Source organism: Lepisosteus platostomus, chromosome 3 (assembly GCF_059453375.1).
Source record: "Lepisosteus platostomus isolate fLepPlt1 chromosome 3, fLepPlt1.hap1, whole genome shotgun sequence".
Taxonomy (NCBI): domain Eukaryota; kingdom Metazoa; phylum Chordata; class Actinopteri; order Semionotiformes; family Lepisosteidae; genus Lepisosteus; species Lepisosteus platostomus.
In genome coordinates this window covers 24,589,442-24,614,184 of record NC_142613.1, presented here as the reverse complement: position 1 = coordinate 24,614,184, position 24,743 = coordinate 24,589,442, and the positions used below count along the sequence as shown (strand labels likewise).

The 24,743-nt window shown below is 37.8% G+C and overlaps 1 protein-coding gene across 1 annotated transcript; it reads left to right on the top strand.

Moving 5' to 3' along the window:
- Positions 1 to 1,185: 1,185 nt before the first annotated feature.
- On the top strand, positions 1,186 to 20,385 carry LOC148674689 (solute carrier family 22 member 2-like). Its single transcript, XM_088625120.1, has 11 exons — positions 1,186 to 1,668; positions 4,812 to 4,915; positions 5,772 to 5,926; positions 9,185 to 9,353; positions 10,360 to 10,474; positions 10,726 to 10,826; positions 13,975 to 14,189; positions 14,768 to 14,876; positions 18,009 to 18,121; positions 18,342 to 18,441; positions 20,195 to 20,385. The coding sequence occupies exons 1-11, from the start codon at positions 1,192 to 1,194 to the stop codon at positions 20,223 to 20,225; spliced, it is 1,689 nt and encodes a 562-aa protein (XP_088481246.1). The 5' UTR covers positions 1,186 to 1,191; the 3' UTR covers positions 20,226 to 20,385.
- Positions 20,386 to 24,743: the final 4,358 nt, after the last annotated feature.

Here is a 24,743-nt window from a genome sequence, read left to right as displayed (position 1 = left end):
AATTCTGATGTATCCCCTGAGACTCTTCTCAAAAACTTCCAATTGTTCAAAACTCACAGTTTAGTTTACAGAGATTTTTTTGGTCTACATTGAGTCTTTCTCCCTCCTGTGAATGGTGCCCAGAGAGGTTCTGCCCACTGCCTTCTGCCGTTCAGATGACTGACATCCACTGACTGACAAAGGAAGTGACTGCTACCTGCTTTTTCAACAGTTACATGATCAATTGTTTTTGAGCAACTTTTGAGCAGCACATTCCCCCAGAGCTTTCATACACTGGTTTGTTTTCATACACCTTCTGTATAGTACAGATTAAGTCTAAGAAGTCTGAAGTAGTTTCTGTTAATATCCTGACAATGAATATTCCTGATAATACCAATAACAAAAATGCATTTGCTATCTTCTCTAAAATTGTCCAAACCCCTCATAGAACCAGTCTCATATGGCAGTTAAATTCATTTAAATCTGCTAATGCTCTCATTTTCTAAACTTTTCTTGATGTATTGCATATTTCTGATGTTTCTATGGAAACATTATAATATGTCTGCAGCATTTATTGCAGAACGCCACCCCGTAGTCCATCTTTAATTCCTATTCTATCTGCATTGCTTCCTTTGCTGCTTTATTGCTAGAAGAAGCTAGAACATTTAGTCTTTTTGACCTGCAGGTGCCTGTGTATAAACTATCATCAGATAATGCTAATGATAAACTTGCTAATGATAAAGGACTCTTGGACCATCATCTAGCGTGTTACATTCCTAGCAGGCAATTGATCTGAGGATCTCAAATAGTCATTTCTTGAAAAAGCTAAATTCAGCAGCAACGCTGATACACCAGCTTCTTTCAAGAAATGCAGACTTGTAAATGTAAAATACAATGGAACATATTGCTTTACTTTGCTCATCTGTGAAATTTGTACAAAAGGCCACTTAAAGCTTGAAATTATTATGTCTAGTTATCTTGCCGCTGAGAAACCTCAAAACTTCACTTTTATTAAACTAACTGTGGAGTTTCTGAAGTGTGAAAATAATCATGTTTTTTCAAATTTATGCCAGGCTCATTTAAGTCTATAATTAAATGACTTCAGATGCATGTAATGTTAAAACAAAAAATGTCTATTTCTACAAGTGGTTTACTTATAAAAAAGTTAAAGGAACTAAGGTTAACCTTTTCGTTGGAACTTTGATCTCATCTATGGTTGTAAAAATGAATGGCAAGCTCCAGAGTCATCACAGAAGAAGGCACCAAGTGTTAGCAGAAATGACAACTTTTGAAGACATCCTGGAGGAGGCTGGGAACTTCGGTAGGTCTCAGAAGCGCATCTTTGCTTTGTTATGCCTGGTCTCCATACCATGGGCTGGGGCCTATGCGGGAATTGTGTTCCAGGGATTCACTCCAGAGCACTGGTGTCGTAACCCGAGTGTTCAAGAAGGGAGGGAGAAATGTGGATGGACTCTGCAAGACATCAGGATGTACACCATTCCTCAAGATAATATGTCAGCTGGCCTAAGCTACAAGCAGTGTGAAAGGTACGACATAGACTGGAACATAACTGATCTGAACTGTGAAAACCCCCAGCTGAATTTCACATCTGAGAGTAATGTACTACTGACAACTTGCAAAGATGGCTGGGAGTTTGACTATGAAGGCAGATCATCATTTGTTACTGAGGTAAGGAGTTCATTATGTTGCTTAAATGTGATACCTTACACCTATGGAATAGCAGTTCATACCAAATAGTGAAGCATACAAGTTTGATCAAATTTGGCTATTAAAAATTCCGGTTAAAAAAACTAACACTGCGTACTCAACATTTCAAGATTTAGAATTTGCAGACCAAGACAGATGTGGGGTTGAAATGATATTTTGTTGATTCATACAACTTAACAAGTACATAATAAATACACTAAGTGTTGATGATGGGGTATGGATATAGAATCACCAGTAGACATGATATAGTATTGTCCCAGATTAAAACCATTTTGAGATAGTGTTTCATGTAGATGTGTGCTAGTTTTACATGCAGGAAAACAAACTACACAGTGAGAAAAACATAAAAAGGTGCTTATTTTGACTAATCATTTATAACTTTTAGACAATGTACTAGAAAAAGCTTGAATATACATATAGTTAAAAACATGGATTTTAAATCAAGGGATTTTTTGCTAAAATTATATAACACTCTAATGAGGCCTCATTTAGAATATTTTGTACAATGTTGGTCACCACATTATAGAAAAATATTTTTTTTAAATACATTTCTAAAATTAATTTACTTGTGCATGCTATTGTTCAGATCTATCAAGGTGGCAGAGAAGAAAAGATGGAGATTTTTCTAAACCACTATACAAGTTTAGATGTAATGTTTCATAAAGCCCTCTAGTTCTGAATTAAATTATACTACCAAAGAAGAAGTGTTACAGTGTTATTAGAAGCACTTACGATAAATACCCAGGACTTTGCAGTATTCTGACAATCATAATTAAAATGTTGTTTATGGGCTGACAGCAAAACTCTTTCAACATTCACTCAAGACAGAGATAATATCCACTGACAAGAACTTTGCTAATGTAGCACCCAGTCGTAAAAAGAGTGGCAAACCTGAACCAACTAATTATCTTGCATCTATTACATGTAAGCTTATGAAAACAATAATTAAAGCTAAACTAGAGGATCATCAGATCACCATGATACAAAAAATACTGCAGATCTGAAATCAGTACAGATAAGAGTAACTACAGTAGGTTTATTTCCTAGCTCTAAGTGTAACGAACAGTTCTTTCCGGACCCTATGCGGACGACACAATCCGACGAAGTGGGGGAAACACTAGGGAAACGTCATGCAGGAATACGGGGCTGAAGACAGGGGGGCGTGTCCAAGGTGCGCTGGTGCACGGGGGAGGTGTGGCCGAGGCGAACAATCCAAAAGAGTAGTCCTTAGAGAGAATCCAAACAAATGGGTAAGTCCAAAACCAGGAGATCCATCAGAACGCGGAATTAAAACACGAAGGCCGGGTCGGAACCGGCGGACAGGGAACAGGAACGGGACCGGGACCAGGCGCTTCCAGGTCCCGGACTCGCACGATACGGAAATCAGATGCAGAGCCCGGATGAGCGTCAGCGCCTGGCTTTTAAGGTGGGCTGGGAATAGGGAGCAGGTGCACAGAATAAAGTCTCACGTGAAAGGGCTGGAGCACCCTTAAGGAGGGGGGACTATAATCGTGACAGTACGCCCCTCCTTTTCAGGGCGGCTCCGAAGCCCTAAGAAAAAAAAGGGGAGAAAAAAACCGATGGAATCCAGGCTGCCAGGGTGCCGTCCGCGGGGTCCAGGTGTTGGCTCTGCATTCTGTAACGAACAGTTCTTTCCGGACCCTATGCGGACGACACAATCCGACGAAGTGGGGAAACACTGGGGAAACGTCATGCAGGAATACGGGGCTGAAGACAGGGGGGCGTGTCCGAGGTGCGCTGGTGCACGGGGGAGGTGTGGCCGAGGCGAACAATCCAAAAGAGTAGTCCTTAGAGAATATCCAAAACACAAGGGTAAGTCCAAAACCAGGAGATCCATCAGAACAAGGAATTAAAAACACGAAGGCCGGGTCGGAACCGGCAGACAGGGAACAGGAACGGGAACCGAGATTAAAACCTTAACGGGACCAGGCGCTTCCAGGTCCCGGACTCCCACGATATGGAAATCAGATGCAGAGCCCGGATGAGTGTCAGCACCTGGCTTTTAAGGAGGGCTGGGAATAAGGAGCAGGTGCACAGAATAAAGTCTCACGTGAAAGGGCTGGAGCACCCTTAAGGAGGGGGGAACTATAATCGTGACACTAAGCTAGCTAGCAATGAGAATCTTTTTCTGTATTTCAATGAAAAACAGAATTTGTTTTCTTTTTGTGTCTTTGTTACTTCAATACATTGCAACATACATTGGTCATTTGTCATATTTTATTGTTTTTTAGCTCACCGTCATGATTCCTTGGGGTACCAATTAATACTTTTTACATAAACAGCTGACCCACACATACGAAAAACATGGTCTTATATGGAGACAATGATCCAAAACATATGTTTCGGATCACACACACTGGAGCAACACATACCACACTAAAATGTGAATACAGAAATAGAATGTTTTCAGTGGCCCATTCAAAGATTTAAGTTGAATCGTATTGACATTTCTGGAAAACAACTAGTAAGACTGAATACATACTGTATGCCAACAATAATGAGCAAAAAAGGGAAGAAAAGCATCATATATATAATCAGAAAGTAACTTATTCTTGATAAGGTCATGGCCACATAATAGTCTAAGGAAGGGGCTCAAGGCAGAGCTACAACCTGGATGAGACACAGTACCAGTTCATTTGTAAGGCACACAAATACAGGGACAGTTAAGAGAGAAAAATTAGCCTATACTGTGTTTTTGGGAGATGGAAGAAAACCAGAACACTAATAATGCAATAATCATGATGCTCTATACTGCTCTATAACTGCTTTATAAAATACAAACTTTATTTAAAAAATACATTTTCAGTTCTCTTAATAATTTATGAAATAAAGGAAGTTGAATCAGAACTGAGTTCACACTGAATTAAATGTTTTCATATCACCAGTAGGACTCTGGAGAAAAGGTAAATTTCATTATTAATTAAACAAACACTGGTTGCAGTTGCTGTACCAATATACTGTAAAGGCTTTTTACAATGCAAAAATACTAAGTGTAATTGTTATTTCGAGGAAAGGAAAAATAACAATAGTACTTTATAAATTACTGCTCTTTCTCTATGACCACCTATTTTTTCTGGTTTTAGTTTAATCTGCTCTGTTCAGATGCCTGGATGGTGGATCTCTTTCAGTCAACTGTAAATGCGGGGTTCCTAGTGGGCAGTATTGCCATAGGCTACCTGGCAGACAGGTAAAATTTGCATACTTTATTTGTTGGGATCTATGTTAATACGCACACAAAGTTCAAATGCCTTGAGATTCTCTTGTCTAACAGTGTGAAAAAAACAACGTAATCTGTCTCCAACAGAAATGACAACTGCAGACATCAGATCCATTAGCTGTTCTTAGGCACATGAAGATAAGAGACAATTTATCCAACAGGAGATTATGCTTTTCTACATGTACCACTGCTTGTGAAACTCTTGAGGCTGTCTAAATTTATTTACTTTAATTTTTAATGTGCAACACATGATCATTCTGTCCAAAAACTGTAGCCAATTACTCTAATTGGCATGGAGCAAGAAACCCATTTAGACAAGGTGAGAACACATCAACCCACATGAACAGACAGAGCTACTGAGCCTGAAAGTCCCTGCAGTTATGAGGCAGCAATGCTATATACAAAACACTCTACCCTCTGTCACACAATATACCCATTTACAAAACTGAACAGGTAAATATGCTTCAATTATGGAAAGGCGTGGTGGTGCAGAAGCTAGCAATGTTGCCTCACGGCACTTTCACAGAGCAGTTTCAAAGAAGCCTTTTTTTGAATTTTCAGCAGTTATTAGTTGACCAGGATTCAAAATGTTTACCCCACGGTTGTTGTTCTCATACTAGTGCATACTCATACTCATGCATTTGAATGCACCCACTTCCTTTGTGGGGAAAATTGTTTTAAATTGTAATATTAATGTGCAATTTGCCAGACATCCAGGCAATATCAGGTACTGCATGATATTCACATAAACATAATTAACAGAAAGCATTTGAAGCATAAAGCTCCAAGAAATTTTAAATATTAAAATAACACTTTTTTTTTGCAGGTTTGGACGAAAGATTAGTTTTATTATGTCTAATCTTTTAAATGCAATAACTGGAATTCTTGTGGCGGTGTCTCCAAATTACATTGCCCTTCTTGTATTCCGAGCAATCTATGGATTTGGCATCAAGGGAGGCTGGGTAGTTGGCTACGTTCTCAGTAAGAATACTGCTTGTATTTTTTACTTTTATTCTAAGAATACAACTTGTATTTTGTACTTTTTCTACATTTATGTGGTCATTTTTAATAATATTACTTATTATCTCCCTTATTTTACGCATTCAAATCTAGCAAGAGGGCATGTTTTGGAAAGAAAACACATTTTTAATTTAAAATAAATTTGAATAAATACATGTAGTTTAATTATCGAATATATGTAATTAAAAAACAAAATCGAAAATGGTTGTGAAAAAGTTTTTAGTGTATATATTTTCTTATGATAAAGACTTCAAATAAACTTATTCCAGTCAGTCTTGCACATTTGAAACTTATAGTACAAATGTAAGAGTTTATGTTACCATCACAAGGAAAAATTAGAAGAACTGTTTCCTTATAAGATTTATAGATAAGACCTCTAGAGTACACAAAACTGACTGCTTAATCCCAAAGAAATTAAACTAATTTGAGGAATTGCAATGTTTACTATTTTTACAAACACAAATCTTATTCAGCCTCTTGTGTACAATTTTGGTTGCCATGATACAAGTTTATTGTTGCTGAAAAGAATAATCAGATGCATTCCTGGGCTTAAAGGAATGTTTTACTCTGATAGATTAAAATTCTAAATAATTTTACTCTTGAACAGACCTCATTCAAATATTCAAGTTTGTCAGTTGCTTTGACAAGATCAATACAATTGAATCAAATCAATTCCAAAGAAAACTGAGGGGAAATGTGTCATTCTCACCCAAGTTGTTGCTCTGTGTGGTGAGCTAGCTATGGTGCAACAGTCGGTGGGGTCACTAACTTCCTTCGCCAGCTGCTGCAGAACACACCTGGAGACTTGGAGCACCTGGAGTCAGTTTACGACCTCACCCATTCCAGGTGCTCTTAGAATAAAAACTGGGACTTTGCAGAGGCTGGGGCTCTGTCAGTGAGTTTGGACTCTGAGCCCTTTGAGCATCGTTTTTGTTCATTCCCTGTGTTGTGTTTTGCTTGGATTCACAACCTTGTTTTGACCTTGCCCCCTGGATTTCCAATTTGTACAGGTACTTGTGAACTGCGTTTCCTGGGCTACAAACCTTGCCTCCTTATCTTATCCGTGCCTTTTGGATTTCCCCTTTTGTGCCTTTGCTCTGTGTCATCTGGTTTTGGACCCTGCTTGCTACAACTGCAGATCTGGACTGTATTCTGCCTGGATCATGCTCTGGACTCTCCAGCTAGCTACAGCTGCTAGCTACAGCAATTTTGTGTGTTCTTTAAAGGAAAGGAAGCTAATGTTTTCACTAACATCTACCATACCCAAGTGCCACCTATTGATTTTCTTTGGCCAGTGAAGATACTTTGCACAGTATATTGTGACTATGAGTTTTGACACACAATCTGAGTGTCTGCATCGGTGGTGCTTTGTTATAGTATTACTGCCATGTGTTCTTTTTATATAATGGAAGGTTGTCCACATCATGTCTCTTTCAACATTACAAGTTTACCGTATTCACCCGAATATAAGCTGCACTTTTTTAAAATTTGAGGGTGTTATAATTGGCCTGCGGCTTATATTCTAAAAGTAAAAAAAATTGAAAAGTGATCTGGTTGTTGACATATTTACCACTAGAGTGCTGAACATCTTTGAACTATTTGTACATACTGTAATCATTATCTTGGCTCCAGCTTTTTGTTGCGAGTGATAAAAAACTTTTAGATTCATTTTTATTTATCCAAACTGAAGAATAGATTACAGTACACTTTTGATTTCAAGAAGGTGATCCTGTGTGCTGAACAGTATGGGAATTGTCAGGATTGAAGGCAGTTTGGAGTGAACAGCTGGTTCATAAGAAGATGGAGAGGGATGAAGCAAGAGCTCTTGCTTGAAAAGGGAAGCAAGAATTTTAGAAGGAGAAAGCATGGTGTTTATCCTGACATTGTTTGCATTTTGTCTTTTAAATTCCTCTCCTTTTTCCTTTATTTATTCAAAATCATGAGAATGTTTTCGCATGCCAACCATTTCTATTTAGACAAACTTGTACTTTGTAAAGTTCTTTGTCCGATTTTCACAGTCCAAATTTCTGGGTGCGGATTAAACGGTATTCTGGAAATTCTGTATTCTTCTTATATGAGCACACAGTGTTTTTCCACATTTTGGCTTTTACAGTAGGTACTTGTATGAATCCTGCTTCTTCACACAGGGTAGAATGAGATAGTGATGGCATACTCCTCTAACTCACCAAACTTTACCTATCAAACTACATCTTTTGACACATAACAAGCCATGTGGTCTTAAACAAGAGGTTAAGTGTTGAATGGGGGCAGGCACATCTCTCCACAACAGCACTCCATGCCTGAAAGCTTCCAAAAGGCTGTAGTAAGTAGTTGCTGTGTTGCAAATTATTCCCTAGCCAAATAATGTCAAACTTGACCACAGCAGTATGAAAAAATTGTTCCAGGGGATCCCAGTCAGATTCAGATAGTCTGATCACTGTCAGCTAGTGACCAGACTAGCTCTATCTATGCCCAGGCTAGGACTTTCATGGTTTGAACGACTTGGAAAACTCCTTGCTCAAGCTATTAATAATCATTCTTTTGTTGTCTCCATTCACTAACACAACCATTGCTCCTGTCCAAGCAGAAGTGATCATCATCTAAAACAGCACTTCCAGTGACTCTTACATCACTTATGATGGACAGCTTCCCATTGCATTTGATTCCTGTCTATGACATTGTGTGTGAAGTGGGAAAACACTGGGCTGACAAATGCTGATCCTGGAGACAATACTAGTAAAACCTGACCTCCAAATTATTAAATATTTGTCAAGGTGTCACAGTTGTGCAGCTGTAATAGCAGCGGTGATATGTGGTATATGTGAGATAATGAGTTCTAGGAATGTCTGAAAAACTGGAATGATACATTTTAAAAGCTCTGCCAACATTTATATCTTTCTTTTGGCAGACATTGGAACTGATGTGTATTCACCTGAAAAACTTAACCAGTGATGTACATAGGCTCTTCTAAATACAGCACATCCAGATTATTTGGCTTTAAGCATACATCTTCTACCCAATAGTGAATAGTCAAATAATATGTGCATCTGTAAAATGAGCAATGAGTAAAAAAACAGATTGTGGACGAAACATGATTTAAGTTTCTGTAATGGTTGTTTCTGTAATCATTTTGTTCAGAGTTCAGAGAAAATTACTTGAACTAAAATGTGCTATTTTTTAAGGAGAAACTGACTGAAGCTCTTCTTTTTTACCCTTTAGTTACAGAACTAGTGGGAGTGGAGCACAGAAGGATCGTGGGAGTACTTTACCAGATGTTCTTCAGTGTTGGAATTCTCATGCTGCCACTCATTGCGTACCTTATCACTGACTGGAGATGGCTACAAGTGGCTATCACTGCACCATACATTTGCTTTTTAGCCTATTACTGGTATGACGTCCTTTAAAAATACTGTAGATTTTTAAATATCCTAACAGTTCGTTTGAGATAATTTGTTTTGAAATAACTTAAAAGTAAAGACAAGGGTACAGTACTGTAAATCAACATTGGCACCACGACTCCAGCTTAATTATTCTGATATTGCAAGCCTTGTTCATTACTAAAGATTAGCTAGAGAAAGAAACATAAAAAGGCACATAAAGCAGATGCCAAGCTTGACTAATGGATGGGGAACAAAGGTTACACATAAGGGGTGATATAATACATGGAGAACCACAATTATCTGTATTAGGATCACCACTCTTTCTGTTTATAACAATGAAATAGTATAGTTAACAAACTAGACTAGATCACAAAATGACCTAGGAAGATTAGCGAACATTGTAGAGGCTGCGAAAGAAATTCCAGAAAACTAGACAAACATGTTGTGTAGGAGAAAGATTACATTTAATGTACAAAAGTACAGGGTGTGGTTTGCTGATATCAGAAAAATAAACTGTAAATATTGAAAGGGTTATCTTCAAAGTTCCACGGGCTATTTTTGAAAAACACTTAGCTGATTATCCAGTTGCATCATTTTCGTACACAAGATACTGTACTGTGGAGCAAATGTGTTGTTTTTCATATCTAATTCATATGCCTGATTAAAGAAGAAACATTTTTAATTGTATCCATTTTGTTTTCTATTATAATATATAATAATATAATATACAGTATTTATAAAAATACTGCACAGCACCATTTTGAACAGAAACCTAATGGCCTCTTTAAGCAAGACAGCAATTATATTTAAATTTTCTATCAAAAGGTGACAGTTTACCTGCTAGAAAGTATACAGTACACCACCTTATACCTTATACACCACATTATATTTCCATTTATAGTAATTTCCAATGACAGAAATATATAAACATGTACAAATTATTTCCCTGAAACAAAGAAATTGAGAACACTGCAACATTTTATTATGTTTTGACTATTGAAATTCTTCCTATAGGTTCATACCTGAGTCACCAAGGTGGCTTCTTTCACAGAAAAACACAAGAAAGGCAATGGCAATCACACAAGAAATTGCTAAAGAAAACAAGAGAACACTCTCAAAAAATGTGGAGGTACCTGACAAAATATGAATTTAGGAATATTTTTTTTCTTGATCATACAGAAAAAAACTCCATTGTGATGTCTTCACCATACCCCTTCATAATAAAGAAGACACCATTTAGCAATATGTTTTTTTTATTTCTTGTAAGATTATAATGTCATGTGTCCTGGAGATTAATCACTCTGTTTTTGAATTTAGTACTTAATAAACAAGATATGCTAGGATTTAGTAGGTGCTTAGATAAACATGTCTTTTTCACAGAATCTCACAGATGATAATGAAGAAGTTTTGACAGCCTCTGTATTTGACTTGGTTAGGACTCCTAAAATGAGGAAGCACACCTTCATTCTAATGTTTAACTGGTGAGTCATGTTATACTTTTTTTCTCAGAGTAAGTTCATAGGATGCAGATGCAGGTATACTTAGTTGTTACTAACAAAGGAACGGACTTGCAGTGCAAGTGATTAATTATGGTGATCATTATCATTAATTATATATTATAAGCAAATTTCATCAGCACCTATACCTGGAAAAGTGAGTTGTTGTTTTTTTTTAATGGAAAACAGTGGTAGAGCAGGAATGTAATTCTTATTTCATAGTTTCACACAATGTCCTTTGGATGTATTTCTACCATTTATTTTTACTTTGTTGGTCTAGTCATTTAAGAGTAAATAAAATCTGCTTTATTCAGAATTGGGTGTCATGCTTGAATGGATTTCACAACTTAAAAAAAAGTTTAGCCTATTGGTTAAGATGTATGCTGTCAATAAAAGTAATGTCAGACAAATTAAAAACAAAACATTCCTGGGTGATGTCAAGGATAGGCAGAGTGACCCCAAAATTTGAACTATATCATGTATCAATCTTAAGGGTGCTAAGACCATTTTTCCTAAAACAGGTCCTTTATAACTTCCAGAACCACCAGTAAACTTAAAGACTAGACAAAAAAGTTATCCTACACATATGTAGTTTAATTCCTCTAACAGCCTGGGGCTTAGAGGAAAAGAAATAGATGAAACTCCATTTATTGCTTTGGTTCCTCAAAAGTGTTCTCTCCACTCATGCCAGTCCTTAACAATACAGTATTTCCCATAATGCTCCCTATAACATGTTTTCTCCACAACCAGCAAGGCTTTCTCCTACAAGATAGGAGAAGAAAGATGATGCCTGAACCTTCCTCTGTAGTTCTCTTTTGAGTCCTCTCCTGGTCCAAGGTTGCCATCTGTGTCTCCCAAATTCTTCTGTCAGTTCTCCCCACTAGGTTTATGCAGCCCTTCAAATGAAATGAGTGCTGGTGTCCAAGGTGTAGATCACCAGGTGTAGGTGTTTATTTTAATTACCATGGACACTTTATGTGAATAACATGTTATGATCTGTTCAATTTAAGATTTATTCTGGTGATAATGTAAATAATGTATGACAATAAACTGCACAGCTACATTGATGTTCACATAGTATGTGATGCAGCTGCTCTTAATGTTACAATATCAAACTTTGGATGAATAATGGATGTGTCCTCCATTACAACCTGTACACTATTGGCCAATGGAATGATTAATACTATTAGTCAGTGTTTGATGTACAGTAGCTTGTACTGGCCACCTGCATATACAATTTCATTCTTAATGTTCAGTGGGATTTTCATATTCAAACCAATGGGGCAATCAATCTTTGTTAGTAATTCTCTAAGGAATGTTTTACAGTGTGTAATCTGGCATTATCAAACCAGGAAACCAGGACAATATTGACCAGTAATTAATGGCACACCCATAGGTCATAGAACAACTGCCTACAATCAAAACACTCAATATATGGCACCTCACAATTTAAGGCAAGAAGAATGAACAATAATTGATCTTCTCCTACCGGTACTTTCTGCAACAAAAACATTATTAGACTGATCTCTATTTTATTGGTATTCTCTTTCATGACCATTAATTCACTCATGCAAAAATATGATTTATCAAATTAAGCAATGTTCTGTCATTGTCTGTTATGCATCTTAAAAATGGTATGTAAATCAGTGCCATACAGCAATGGACCACAGTCTCTGATGTATTCCAATGGACACTTTAGCTTTATTAGAGGCTGGCAGATATCATATAAGTAGGAAAAGACAATGTTTGGTTCGGCACCTGTACCTTAAGTAGTAGTAGCACCTTGATGAAAATATAATACAAATAATTAACTTGGTTATGGTGGCTTCTCAAAGAGCTGTACAGAACAACAACAATAACAAAAATAAAAATACATGCACAAAGAGAAAACACAATGAGAGGAGACAGTATATGGAGGTACTGAATACAGTAGGAGAAGAGGGGTAAAGAACAGAACCATTTAAGTAAAGGCTTTTCTAAAGAAGAAGGTTTTGAGTCTAGATTTGAAGAAGTTTAGAGAAGGTGACTGATATTCTTGGAGAGAGAGTTCCAGAGCTTTGGAGCATAACAGGAGAAGGCCCTGTTACCCATAGAGTGTAGACAGACTTGGGGGTCAGATAGAAGACCAGAATTAGAAGAGCGAAGGTTGTGAGGTGGGGAGTAGGGTGATAATTGCTCAGACAGGTATTGAGGTCCCAAGCCACTCAGAGCCTTGAAGTGAACTTGAGGATTTTGAAGTCAACACGAAACTTGACAGGAAGGACTCCAGGATAGGAGTAATATGATCATTTGCACTAGACCTGGTCAGGATTCTGACTGCCTAATTTTGGACATGCTGGAGTTTGTTCAATTTGAGCTTAGAAACCCCAGTGAATTGAGCGTTACATTAGTCAATTCAGGAGAAGACTGTGTTGATCAGCTTGTCAGCCACAGTTTGCAGTAACATAGGACGTAGTCTAGCGATATTTATGAGGTGAAAGAAATATGTTTCGACAATACTGTATGTTGTGGGTCGAATGTCAAGCCTGAATCAAATATTCCCCAAGCTTTTCAATTTAGACTGAAGTTAAGTACAGTGCCATCCACAGATAGTTACAGCTTTGACTTTACAAAGTTGATGGTGGGTGCCAATAAGCATGACTTCAATCTTGTCACAGTTTAGGTTAAGGAAATTTTGAGTCATCCATGTTTTTATGTCGGAGGCGCAATTAGAGTATTGCTGTTTTTTTGCTGGCTGTGGCCTAGGTATCTGCAGTAGGTTCATTTTTTCACACTTGAAATTCTGAGTAGACTGTAATAAAGTTATATAGTCAGAAAAATATAAGCTTTCAAATAGTCATGCTTTTATTAATGGTTGTGTATTAATTTTGGTTAATGTTAACAGATAACGTATTGACAGCTTGACTCATATATTTCATTCTCAAACATTGTTTCTTTTGGAAATGCATATAATATTCAGAAGGATGCAGTATGGTCATGAAAGTGATATATTTTGATATATAAAGATACATCCAATTAGGACTGCATAGTTTTTCAATCAGCTTTTTGTAACAGTTGTAAAAGTTAAAAGCAGCCCTTGTGTATTGTGTGCACCTCAAAATAGAGCTAACTGTTTATTGTTTTAATGTTTCAGGTTCACAAGTTCTGTGGTCTACCAAGGTCTCATCATGCGTCTAGGAATCCTTGGGGGAAATGTTTACATAGACTTCCTAATCTCAGGAATAGTTGAATTCCCTGCTGCACTGCTAATCATTTTTAGCATTGAACGTATGGGACGACGGGTTCCATTTGCACTGTCTAACATTATTTCTGGGGCATCTTGTTTAATAACTGCTTTTATACCAGAAAGTAAGTAAATTAAAAAAAAACTTTAAATCTAATATCATAAAGGGGCCCATTAGATTTCAATGACATTTAGCATGTTATGTTTTTTTCATAAACATGAGAAATAGGTTTTCTGAGGTCCTCCCTTGAACCAAAGTACACACAGTTAGACAAGGCTCTAAACTTCAGAAATTCTGGCTGAAGTTGTTATCATTAACAGATAAATGTTCCATCATATGTATATTTGAGTTTCTATATGTACTGTAATGTGTGAGCCCACTTATCATACAAGTAAATTTCACAAGCAGTTTAAGGAAGTTCTATTGCACATACTGTAAGTATTTGGTAGAACTGTATTTGCCAAATTTGTAATCAACTTTAGTTTACATTTGAATTTAAAACAATATTTGCTCTTAAAATTATAAGATAAGATAACATTTAAAAATGAATGTTTAAAATAAGCTATTTTTTATTGAAAAAGTAACAGCACACTGAATCATTTAATGGCAGAAGAATTTTAACTTTATATTAATGAGAAGTGCTTATGCATTGTATTACAGTACTGCTAAATTACTAATTTTGCATCTGTCTTTCTTTCAAAGGTGTTTCCTGGCTTAAAACAGCAGTTGCCTGTGTAGGCAGGTTGGGTATTACTATGGCCTTTGAGATGGTGGTCTTTGTTAATACAGAATTATACCCTACGTATGTCAGGTAAATGTATTTCATTGGTATCCTATTTACTTTAAGTTTTATTATATTTTACAAGATTAAATTTTTTTGTGTGAATTGATGTTTTGTTCATTTTTCAAAAACAGAACAAATAAGAACAAATGAGTACCTTGTAATAAGAAGTAGACTACATCAGCAGTACTTCATCTGTTTACTTTCCATCCACTGTTCCATGGATCCTAGCAGTAGAAAGCTTCATATAAGTCACTTCAAGAACAGACAGGGTCCAATGATTCCTGTGAAGGCCATAAGGAGGCTCCTTAAATGTGTTATAAGTATCTTTGAATTATAATCAGAATATTCAACAAGATCTGTTTATGCTGCTGTGACAGGTCATGATTGGAGTCATTATTGAAAAGTACTAGATTTGAGCAAAACCTTACCATATCCAGACACTCCCAAACATTTTAAAAATATGCCATAATGCCCCATAGACAATATACACAAGTGTTTGGGGGTAAGCCTCAGATGATATCATTTACAAGGAGTTAAATACACCCCATAAAGAAACAAGTAATAGGTTTATTCCATGCTGAAAAGAGAAGAAAGAAAACGCAACATTTCAGCTGTAGAGCCTTCTTTGGGTGTGAGAAAGACAGGGCAGACAGCAAAGATTAAATAGCATAGGAGAACAAAAGCTCTCAGGTGGTGCAAAGTGGAGAGAGGTGTGAAGTCAAAACCTGCATGTGAATAGAAAAGATTACATGAAAACAAGTCTGTCTTTGAGAGAAGAGGGAAGCTGTGAACCAAGTTTCAGGTTAATTTTTGTTTCTGATGTCTTTCTGCTATGAGAGTTAAGAACCCCTTCTTTGAGAACACAGATGGAGATATCAGTGTGATCATGGCCATCTGAGGTGAATTGAGAAACCTATGGGCTTAGAGAAATCTTTATTCTTCACAGCTCTAACATGTTCTCTGAAGCGATCTCCTAGTCTCCTTCCGCTTTCCCCAATGTAGATAGCTGGGCATTTCCCACAAGAGATACAGTAAATGAGGTTGCTGGAGGTCGCCTGGGTCGTGACAAGAGGTCGCCTGGGTGATCAGATTGTCCTGAGGGGCCTTGAATGAGTGTGGTGTTATATATGTACTTGCCGGTGATGCAGCAAGCTCTGTTGCAGGGGAAAGTACCTGGTGTGGATGATTGTTGAGGGCAGTTAAGGGAGCTGTGAACAAGAAGGTTATGGAGATTAGGTGGTCAGAGATATGAGATGATGGGGCAGACAGAAAAGAGGGCCCCAGTGGAGGCATCAGCCTGTAGGATGGAAAAGTTTTCGTTAATGGTCCTGGGGATAGAAAGTGTGTTAGGGTGGAAGGGAATGGGAAGGAATGCAATTGTTAGGCTGGGGCTTCCTGATCGAGTTGATGGGCCAGGGGCTGTTTTTGGCTCTGATGAGGGCACTGTCAATAACATGACTGGGGTATTCTCTGTTAATGAAAAAGGAGTGCATTTTGAGTGCTTGGTTATGGAAATCCATGTCATCACTGCAGAGTTGTCATAGCCGAAGGAACTGTGAAAAAAGGAGAGATTTTAGTGTGTTTGTGTGAAATGAGCTGTACGGGATATACTGTAGTTGTATGAATCCGTGGGTTTGTAATAGACTGAAGTAGAGAGACGGGGATGGTTAATCTATAGGTTTATGTCTAGAAACAGAAGAGCAGTGGAAGATATGTTAATTGTGTATCTGAGGGACAGGTGGAAGTTGGTGAAGTGATGCAGGAAGTGTTCTAACTGGTCATTAGAGCATGTGGCAGCACCGACGCAGTCATTGATGTATTGCTTGTAGAGGTCAGAGACAAAGCCAGTGTAGGAAGTAAAGAAGTGTACTTCTACCCAGCCAACAAAAATATTGGCATAGCTGGGTCCCATTCTGGTGCCCATGGCAACTCTACTAACCTGCTGGTAAAAAAAGGTTATTGAATGAGATGGCTCATTGAGTGTGAGTACCAATTCTTCAAGACGTACAAGGGTGTGGGTGGATGGATCGAGCACTGTGCATTTGTCCAGCGTGCGCTTGAGGGCTGTAAGACCGTCATTGTGAGGAATGTTAAAGAAAGTTTTAAGTTGATCATTCAATGATTTTGGAAGCTGAATTTACTGTATACCGAATATTATTTGGCAGTTTTCTTCAGGTGTTATATTTAAATTCATATTTCAAATAAAGCCTGCTAACATTCTGTATGATGCCTCCAGCTTCCAAAGTCCTTCCCCTGGTCCTTGCTGTAGAATTTGGCGATGGGTAATGTAGTCCTGCAGTCCTGGAGCTACTTTGGTTAAGGCCTGTTTGGGTTTCATGTTATTTTGTTTTGAATCTATTTTGTGTGCCTTGTATATGCTGGTAACCAGTTCCTCAACAGGAAAACAGGCCGTAGAAGAACAATCTGGATTAATCTGATGCATTAAGGCTTCCAAAGAATATGACTTCCAGTCTGTCATGGGATGAAAGTTGCATTCTTTCAAGATATGTGTAGAAGACAGTGTGCAATGATTTTTGTACAATAAGATGATATGCACAGGCTTCTGTCACAGTCATCCTCCACCACAAAGGACAGCTAATGACTGAAGAAGGCTCTAACAGAGGAAACCAATCGTTTTATTTTGCCCCAGAAGTCCAGCAGCGTTTGGCCACATTGTCCACCAGGATGGTGGGGGCGGGCCAGGTGTTGATCCAGACAAAGTGCAAGTACATCACAGTCCAGGGGTAATGACCAGTGTGCTCCAGAAGGGACTCCAGAAGCAGAAAACCAGGAGTAAGACAGGACAGGAAGGCTGGCAAGCTGAAGCTGTCTGATGTGAAATGTGTATTTCCTAGAGATCAGGAAATAGGCCTGGAGATCTGGACTAGAAGGATCACTGAGCTGACAGCTGTGCAAAGATTCCCCATGCAGGGTTGCTGCCAGGCTCCAGCTGGCTACAGCACTCCACTAGAACTGTGCAGCAGCAGTCCTCACCACTAGTGCACACACCAAGGGGGGAATATGACATGCCCCCTGCAGGTGGGATGCAATGTGATGTGAGAGCAAGGGGAACAGAAGTGTACACACTGACACACTTCAAGCTTTAAATACTATGTCAGATTTTAAAATCCTCTTTCAGAATGTTTTTTGCTCCTACAGGAACCTGGGGGTCTCTGTGTGCTCCACACTGTGTGATATTGGTGGGATTGGGGTACCATTCCTGCTCTACAGATTAGCAGTTATTTGGTTGGAGCTACCACTGATCATTTTTGGTAAGAAGCGTCACATCAAAGGCAGTTTAGTCAGTAACACCTTGCTTTAATCTTATTATTACTTGTATTTTAAATATATAGTTTATGTTTAAATAAAAAATATATAGACACTAGGTGTTTTCTTACAAATTCCACATACAATTTTGGGCAGAAGTCTTAAATGTTGGCAACTGTTTTAAAAAATATATTTTAACTCTATAATCCTGTGTGTTAACTATAGGTGTGCTTGCATTTGTTGCTGGTGGCTTGGTTTTTTTGTTGCCTGAAACAAGAGGTGTGCCTTTGCCTGAAACAATAGAAGACATAGAGAACCCAAAGAGGTACAGTACTTTATTCTCTGGCCTTATATGGTACTAAGATACTGTATATTTCAAGTTAGAATTCACCTTATTTTCTAACATTTGTCATTTTATTTTACCATACAAAGAACAAAAAGAAACTATATGAAACCATATGTGAAGAAGCACGGAAGAGTGTTTCTGCATCATTGGTCACAATATGTGTGCATAGTGCTGAACTGATTTAAAGCAGCTGGAGAAAATAAATCTTCCAATCTACAAAAAATGGATTTTATATTTCCAAAACCATTTCCATTTCCATTCAAATCTCAAAGTGGCAACGTGAATAGAGATAGATGCAACTTGAGAGGGTGTGACAAATAATTCTTTAACCAAATCTGAAAATGGAAAACTGAAGATAAGTATTTTAGTGTGCCTGTTTTTTTTTCAGTGGGTCTTTTGGACAGTTTTTTTATAGAGTTATTTGTTTCAAGTGTTCAAGTATGGAGTGTTATATTAAAACAAACAAGAGACTGAAACTGAATTAATGAAAAATGGTATAAAATCTTTTTCCACACTACATACTGAACACCAGCCTCATTCTGACTGCCATTTGCTTTATTTTCCCCCCTCTGGCTGAAAAGAGTGGACTTGTTTAAGCAATCCTGTTTCAGAAACCATTTTAAAACCACAGCCAAACATGTTATGTCACACTACATCTTATATAATTCTGTTTGTATAAAGCAAACATCCGTATGTATAAAGCAAGATAACACTTTGAGTGTTACACAGAATTAAATGCTTTGTATTCAAGGAGTAGTTTTTTGTATCTACTGTATATAATTATCTGTATAATTATCTGTATCAATAACAAACAGAATATAACAAGACTGTATGAATGACAGTATATGCTCTTTAGAATTGTTTGTAAAATTTGCATACCATAATAGATTATTCTATGTAACAATTGAGTTGTATGAAGATGGGTGGCATGGTGGAGCGGTGGTTGGCATTTTTGCCTTGGAGTGTGGGGCCCTTTGTTCGCTTCCTTGGATGCTATCTGCAAAGAGTTTGCTTGTTCTCCTCATGTTCATGTGAGCTTTCTCCAGATGCTCTGGCTTCCCTCCATAGTCCAAAAATATACTAAAAGGTTAATTGGCTTCTGAGAAAATTGACCTTGGTATGACTGTGTGCATGTTTGGGTCTGTGTGTGCCCTGCAATGGACTGGCATCCCATCTTGAGTAGGTTCCAGTTCTCCAATGTTCCCTGAATTGGATAAAGCACTTAGAAAATGGATGGATGAAGATACAGTGCTTTGCTTAAAAGTAATCATTGTCATGCCCGAGTGGGCTCTGGTGATTTGTGCCGCATGCACACATGAGACAGCACACCCCTCAGTACTGTTAGAACACACCCAGGCAGACTTTCACAGCAGGTGACTAGTTTATTATTATTATTATTATTATTATTATTGTTATTATTATTATTATTATTATTATTATTATATATTGTTTGCACTTTCTTTGTTGTTGCAGCTCTTTCCTAGCCACTCTGCTTTGACGCTCAGAGTGTTGTGTTTACATTGCGTGTCTTTGTTTTCTTTTTCTTTTTGGCCACCTTTTTGTTGTGGTGTTCTCCACCTTACCACTGCCTGCTTTTGAGCTCTCAGTCAGGCTCAACTATTTTGCACCTCACCTCCCATACTATTTCAATCATATTTTGATATTTGCCATGTGTTCTTATTTATCATTTTGTTTTTAATGGATACTAACTCATTTTGTTTTTGTGTTTCAGGACCAAAGAGAGCCAGCTCAGAACCTACTAGCTGGTCACGTTACTTCCTACAGAAGTTACTACCAACAAAGAAGATACTTCAGTCTAACCTACAAATGGCTTGCTTTTTAGAAATGAATATGATCTACTACTCCTGCCAATCGTCAGTGTGAGCTGTGTGTGAGCTGAACAATGTTAGTGATTTTCTCAAATTTGTCATTTCTGGTATGTTTTTTATAGCTGATCAGTATTACATTTTTACTGTAGATAGACATTAAGCAAAGATTTTCATCACAGCAAGAACATGAGGCTGAATTTACACATTAATGTCTTCCAGTTTAAGAGCCATTAATATCCACTCCTCTCTTAAATACTCATGGTAAACACATCTAGTCATAGTTATTGTCACGAAGCAGAAATCAGAATCCTATGCAGAAGGTATAATCCGGAAGTAAGTGAAACAGACACGGGGAGGAGACGACGAGGAACTGGGCAGGTAGACAAACAGGGGGGTGTGACGACGGTGCACTGGTGCTCGGGGGGGGGGCTGGCCAAGGCAAACAAATCCAAAGGAGTCTGAAGTAATTTACCAGAGTGAATTGCAAGAGTCCAGAACTGGGTGATCCATCCAGGACAGACGAGACAAGGTTTAAAAACCAGAGCGGGATCCAGTGAAGGGACAGGCAATAAAATGGGTTAACGGGGCCAGGTGCTCCAAGCCCCGTACCCAGATGGTCAGGACGCTGTGGTGAAGTGATGCCGTTGGGTCTCTCCTGGACCCGCTGGTAGGTGGGCTTCCAGGCGTCCATCTTCCAAAGCTGAGCGCAGAATGGTAGGAGCGTCTGGCTTATATAGGGAGGGGCTGGATAGGAGGCCGGTGCACAAAATCAACTAAAATGGAAGAATCTTATTTAGGATACTTTTAGGATACTACTTGCCACAAGGGAGCTCAATGAAATTCAAACATTAAATAACCCTTTTTAAAACATGGAAAGCAAGCAACTGTGTTCAGTTTATAATTTTGTTTTTAATTCTTACACACTATCACTATCACTATCGCTATCAGAAAGCTGAATATTCCTAGGCAGACGACAGAAGCATAGAGTAAAAGGTGGGACTATACCCTAGATTGGATGATAGATTGCGCACATACATATTTCTTTATATTATGTGAATTTAATCCATCACCATGATAGATACAGTGTCCTCTAAAAGTACTGGAACAAGAGTTTAAATTAGCCTATTATAGCTGTTTGCTCAGGAAATTTGGATTTCAAATCTCAAGATGAATATGAGACAAAAACAGAGAATATCTCCCTTTAACTATGGGTATTTTTATGCATAAATGTTTTACCATTATACAACAACAGTACAGTTCAACCCTCTACCTTTTAGATGAGTATACGTATTGGGACAAACAGGTTTACAGGTATTTCTCTAATCACAAAAATAAACAAAGGAGACATGATTGGCATTAAAACATTTCAGTCATTTAAACTTTGCACATTCTGAACTTTTAGCAAAGGGTCTGTTATGCACTGGAAGGTGCAAAACATGTGTTCTTTGTTTCTGTCTGAACAGTAATTTTGTCTTTTTTATACTGTGTTCTTTGAAGATTCATGAGTTACACATAGTACATAGAACTACACATAGCAAGATATTTTAAATTCTTAAACTTTGGAAAGGTTGCAGAGTTCCCCTTGTGTGAGTGGATTTTCTTGTTTTATCACACGCGACATCAGGAGACTCCTCTGTTCTTTCCTCTTGTGACTACATCCCCATTCCCAGAAAAGCATAGCCTGAAGTGTAGCTTTGTTTACATACTACTTCACATCTAGGAACAGTCCGATTCACTTGTGGGCTCCACTGGGTTCAGTATCAGTTGGAATTACACTCTCAGCTCTTTTGGCTTAACCTACCATTTTTAGTCTGTTTCAGAATATCTTATTTATCTTTAACAATTATAAAACCAAAACAACTACAAAAACATGTTTTTCATTTTGTTGCCCCTTTTTAATGAATTTATTTTTTTCCAAAATGTTCACTTTTATCACAGTCGAATATTCCACCTTAATTTCTGGAAACTTTTGGGTCAGTTGGAGAAAAAGAAAAAGGTTTATTAACTGGGGCTTGTTACCATGAAGTGGTCTGAATGCAACCTAATTTTGAATTTAGCTGCTTTTCAAAACATATCTATATTTCCACCATGCAAAGTAAAATCCAGTGAGGTGGATGCCAAAAACATTAAAATGAGTAAAAAAGAACCATACTGCTATGCAAATATCCTAGACATTTTGTATTGTTTTACTCATTTCCATCCATCCATTTTCTAAACATTTATTCCAATACATGGTCACAGGGGATTTGGAGCACAGCAAGCAAATGGATGCAAGTTGGGATACATTGTGGATAAGATGCCAGCCCATTGCATGGAATACACACACACCAAGGCCAATTTTCCCAGAAGCTAATTAACCTACCTGTATGTCTTTGGGCTGTGGGAGGAAACCGGGAGCACTTGGCAAAAACTCAAAAAACACTGGTAGAACATGTCATCTACACTTAGATGACAACCCAGATCTAGGATTGAACTTAGGAGGGCCCTAGTTCTGTGAGGGGGCAAAACTAACCACTGCACCGCTGTGTTACCGCTGTAACTGTCATAATGTAAGTAAACAATGTTTTGGCAATCTTTCTGTTTAACTTTTAGCCCTTTTGTTTTATACTAAAGTTACTGTTTACTCGAGAGAGTCGAGAGTAGAGTCTTGTCTTTGGCTCAAAATCAACAGTAATATCAGCACAGAAAATGACATTTCTCTGTGTGCAGTCTACATTCTGCCTACAGAATCAGTTTATTACAGTGAGAGAATTCTCCACAGTTTCCAAAAGGAGATCTATCATTACTTTTTTCAGTGAAATATGCTGCTCTGCGGTGAACTAAAAGCACAAACAGGTATACTTGCAGACTTTACCAGCACAGGGAAACACTCATTTATGTGAACAATCACCTCTGTACCACACATTGGTCACTTCACAAAGGGGAAGCTACAACAGTGAAGTCACCAAGACCGGGCATGAGCTGCTATAGTGCTGTCAAGTGTTAGGCCTGTCAATGGCAGGATCAGAGGGGACTCTTTGGGAAAGTTCACTTAAAGCTCAGCTCTGGCAGTAGTGTGGTGGACTATGTTATCACTGACCTGGATTCTTCTTCTATAAGTGATTTGACTGTCAGGCCACAGACTCTCTTTTACCAGTTAAATCACACTTTACATCAAGGGAACACACCAGCATAAAGACACACTGACAAAGACCAGTCATAGAAATGGATTACAAATAGCCTTGGAGAATACCAAATTACATTCAAACTAATAAGATATAAGAAAATTCAGATATTATTGAATTACATTCCTAAACACAAGCCAGTAAAACAGGCATACATTTGGCCATAAAAGATTTAAATCACATATTCAATAAACCAGGCATTAAATAGAAATTAAAAAGAATAACTTCAAAACACACTCAAAAAACAAAAGCAAAAGAAGAATAGTTTGCAGAAACAGCTGAGTATCACTGTGAGAACCATCAAAAACCACACAGCAGAGATCTGCACCTCAAATACTACTGTACAAGATGTTAAAACTACAAACACACCCAAAAGTCTCAGAAATCGAAGAGTCAATCAAAACTGTTTTGTGGAAAAATTAAATAATTTAAATAGGTAAAAACTTGCCCAACACAGCAGTGAAGTGTGGGTTCCAATCATAAACCAAGATAACACTAAATGTGACAAATACCCCATAGAAGTCTGTATACAAGGTTCTCTTAAAACATTCCCCATGTGCAGAGAAAAACGCCTAACAACACATGCAGGGCTGAATTAGGCAATACCCTTTGCTAATCAATATACAGAACAGTAATAATTGAACAGAACCAATAATTGTGACACCCGTGTTTTTGAGAAAAATGTTTATATGTTTTATAATATTTTTTTTTCTTTGAATAATTTTACCTCACTGACAGATTCGATTTCTCTCATATTTTCAGTGTAAGATCAAGCTGATAAACAGCAAAGACATTTTTTCATAACCTTTTTTGTTCATCTTTACCAAGGGTGCCAATAATTCTGGAGGGCACTCTATATGATATATGTAAATGCCCAATAATTTGTATTGTAAATGTCTCTAAATGTTGTGTTAATTGTATCTGCTTTGGCAACATAGCTGTTTATCAGTCATGCAAATAAAACTCTTTGAATTTGAATGGTGTGAAGGAAGACAGACAGATTAGAGAAGACTGTAGTTTTCCCTAGACGGCTTGTAAAATAAGGGCAATTGGCAGACCATGGTAAGGGGATAAGCTGCTGGGGTCCGGTTTACAGTATGTTGCAATTTGAGCAAATGTGCATGGTGTAGTCCTTTGAGGTCTGTAACATTGTAACATGTTTTCTGCTTGCAGTTCTGTCCCGGGTGAATGAAAAAGTTGAGACTTAATTATAGTTACTGGTGTGTTTTCAAAAGAAAAGATTGAGTGATGAGTGATTTATGGTAGGGACTGAGCTTGATGCTTTGCC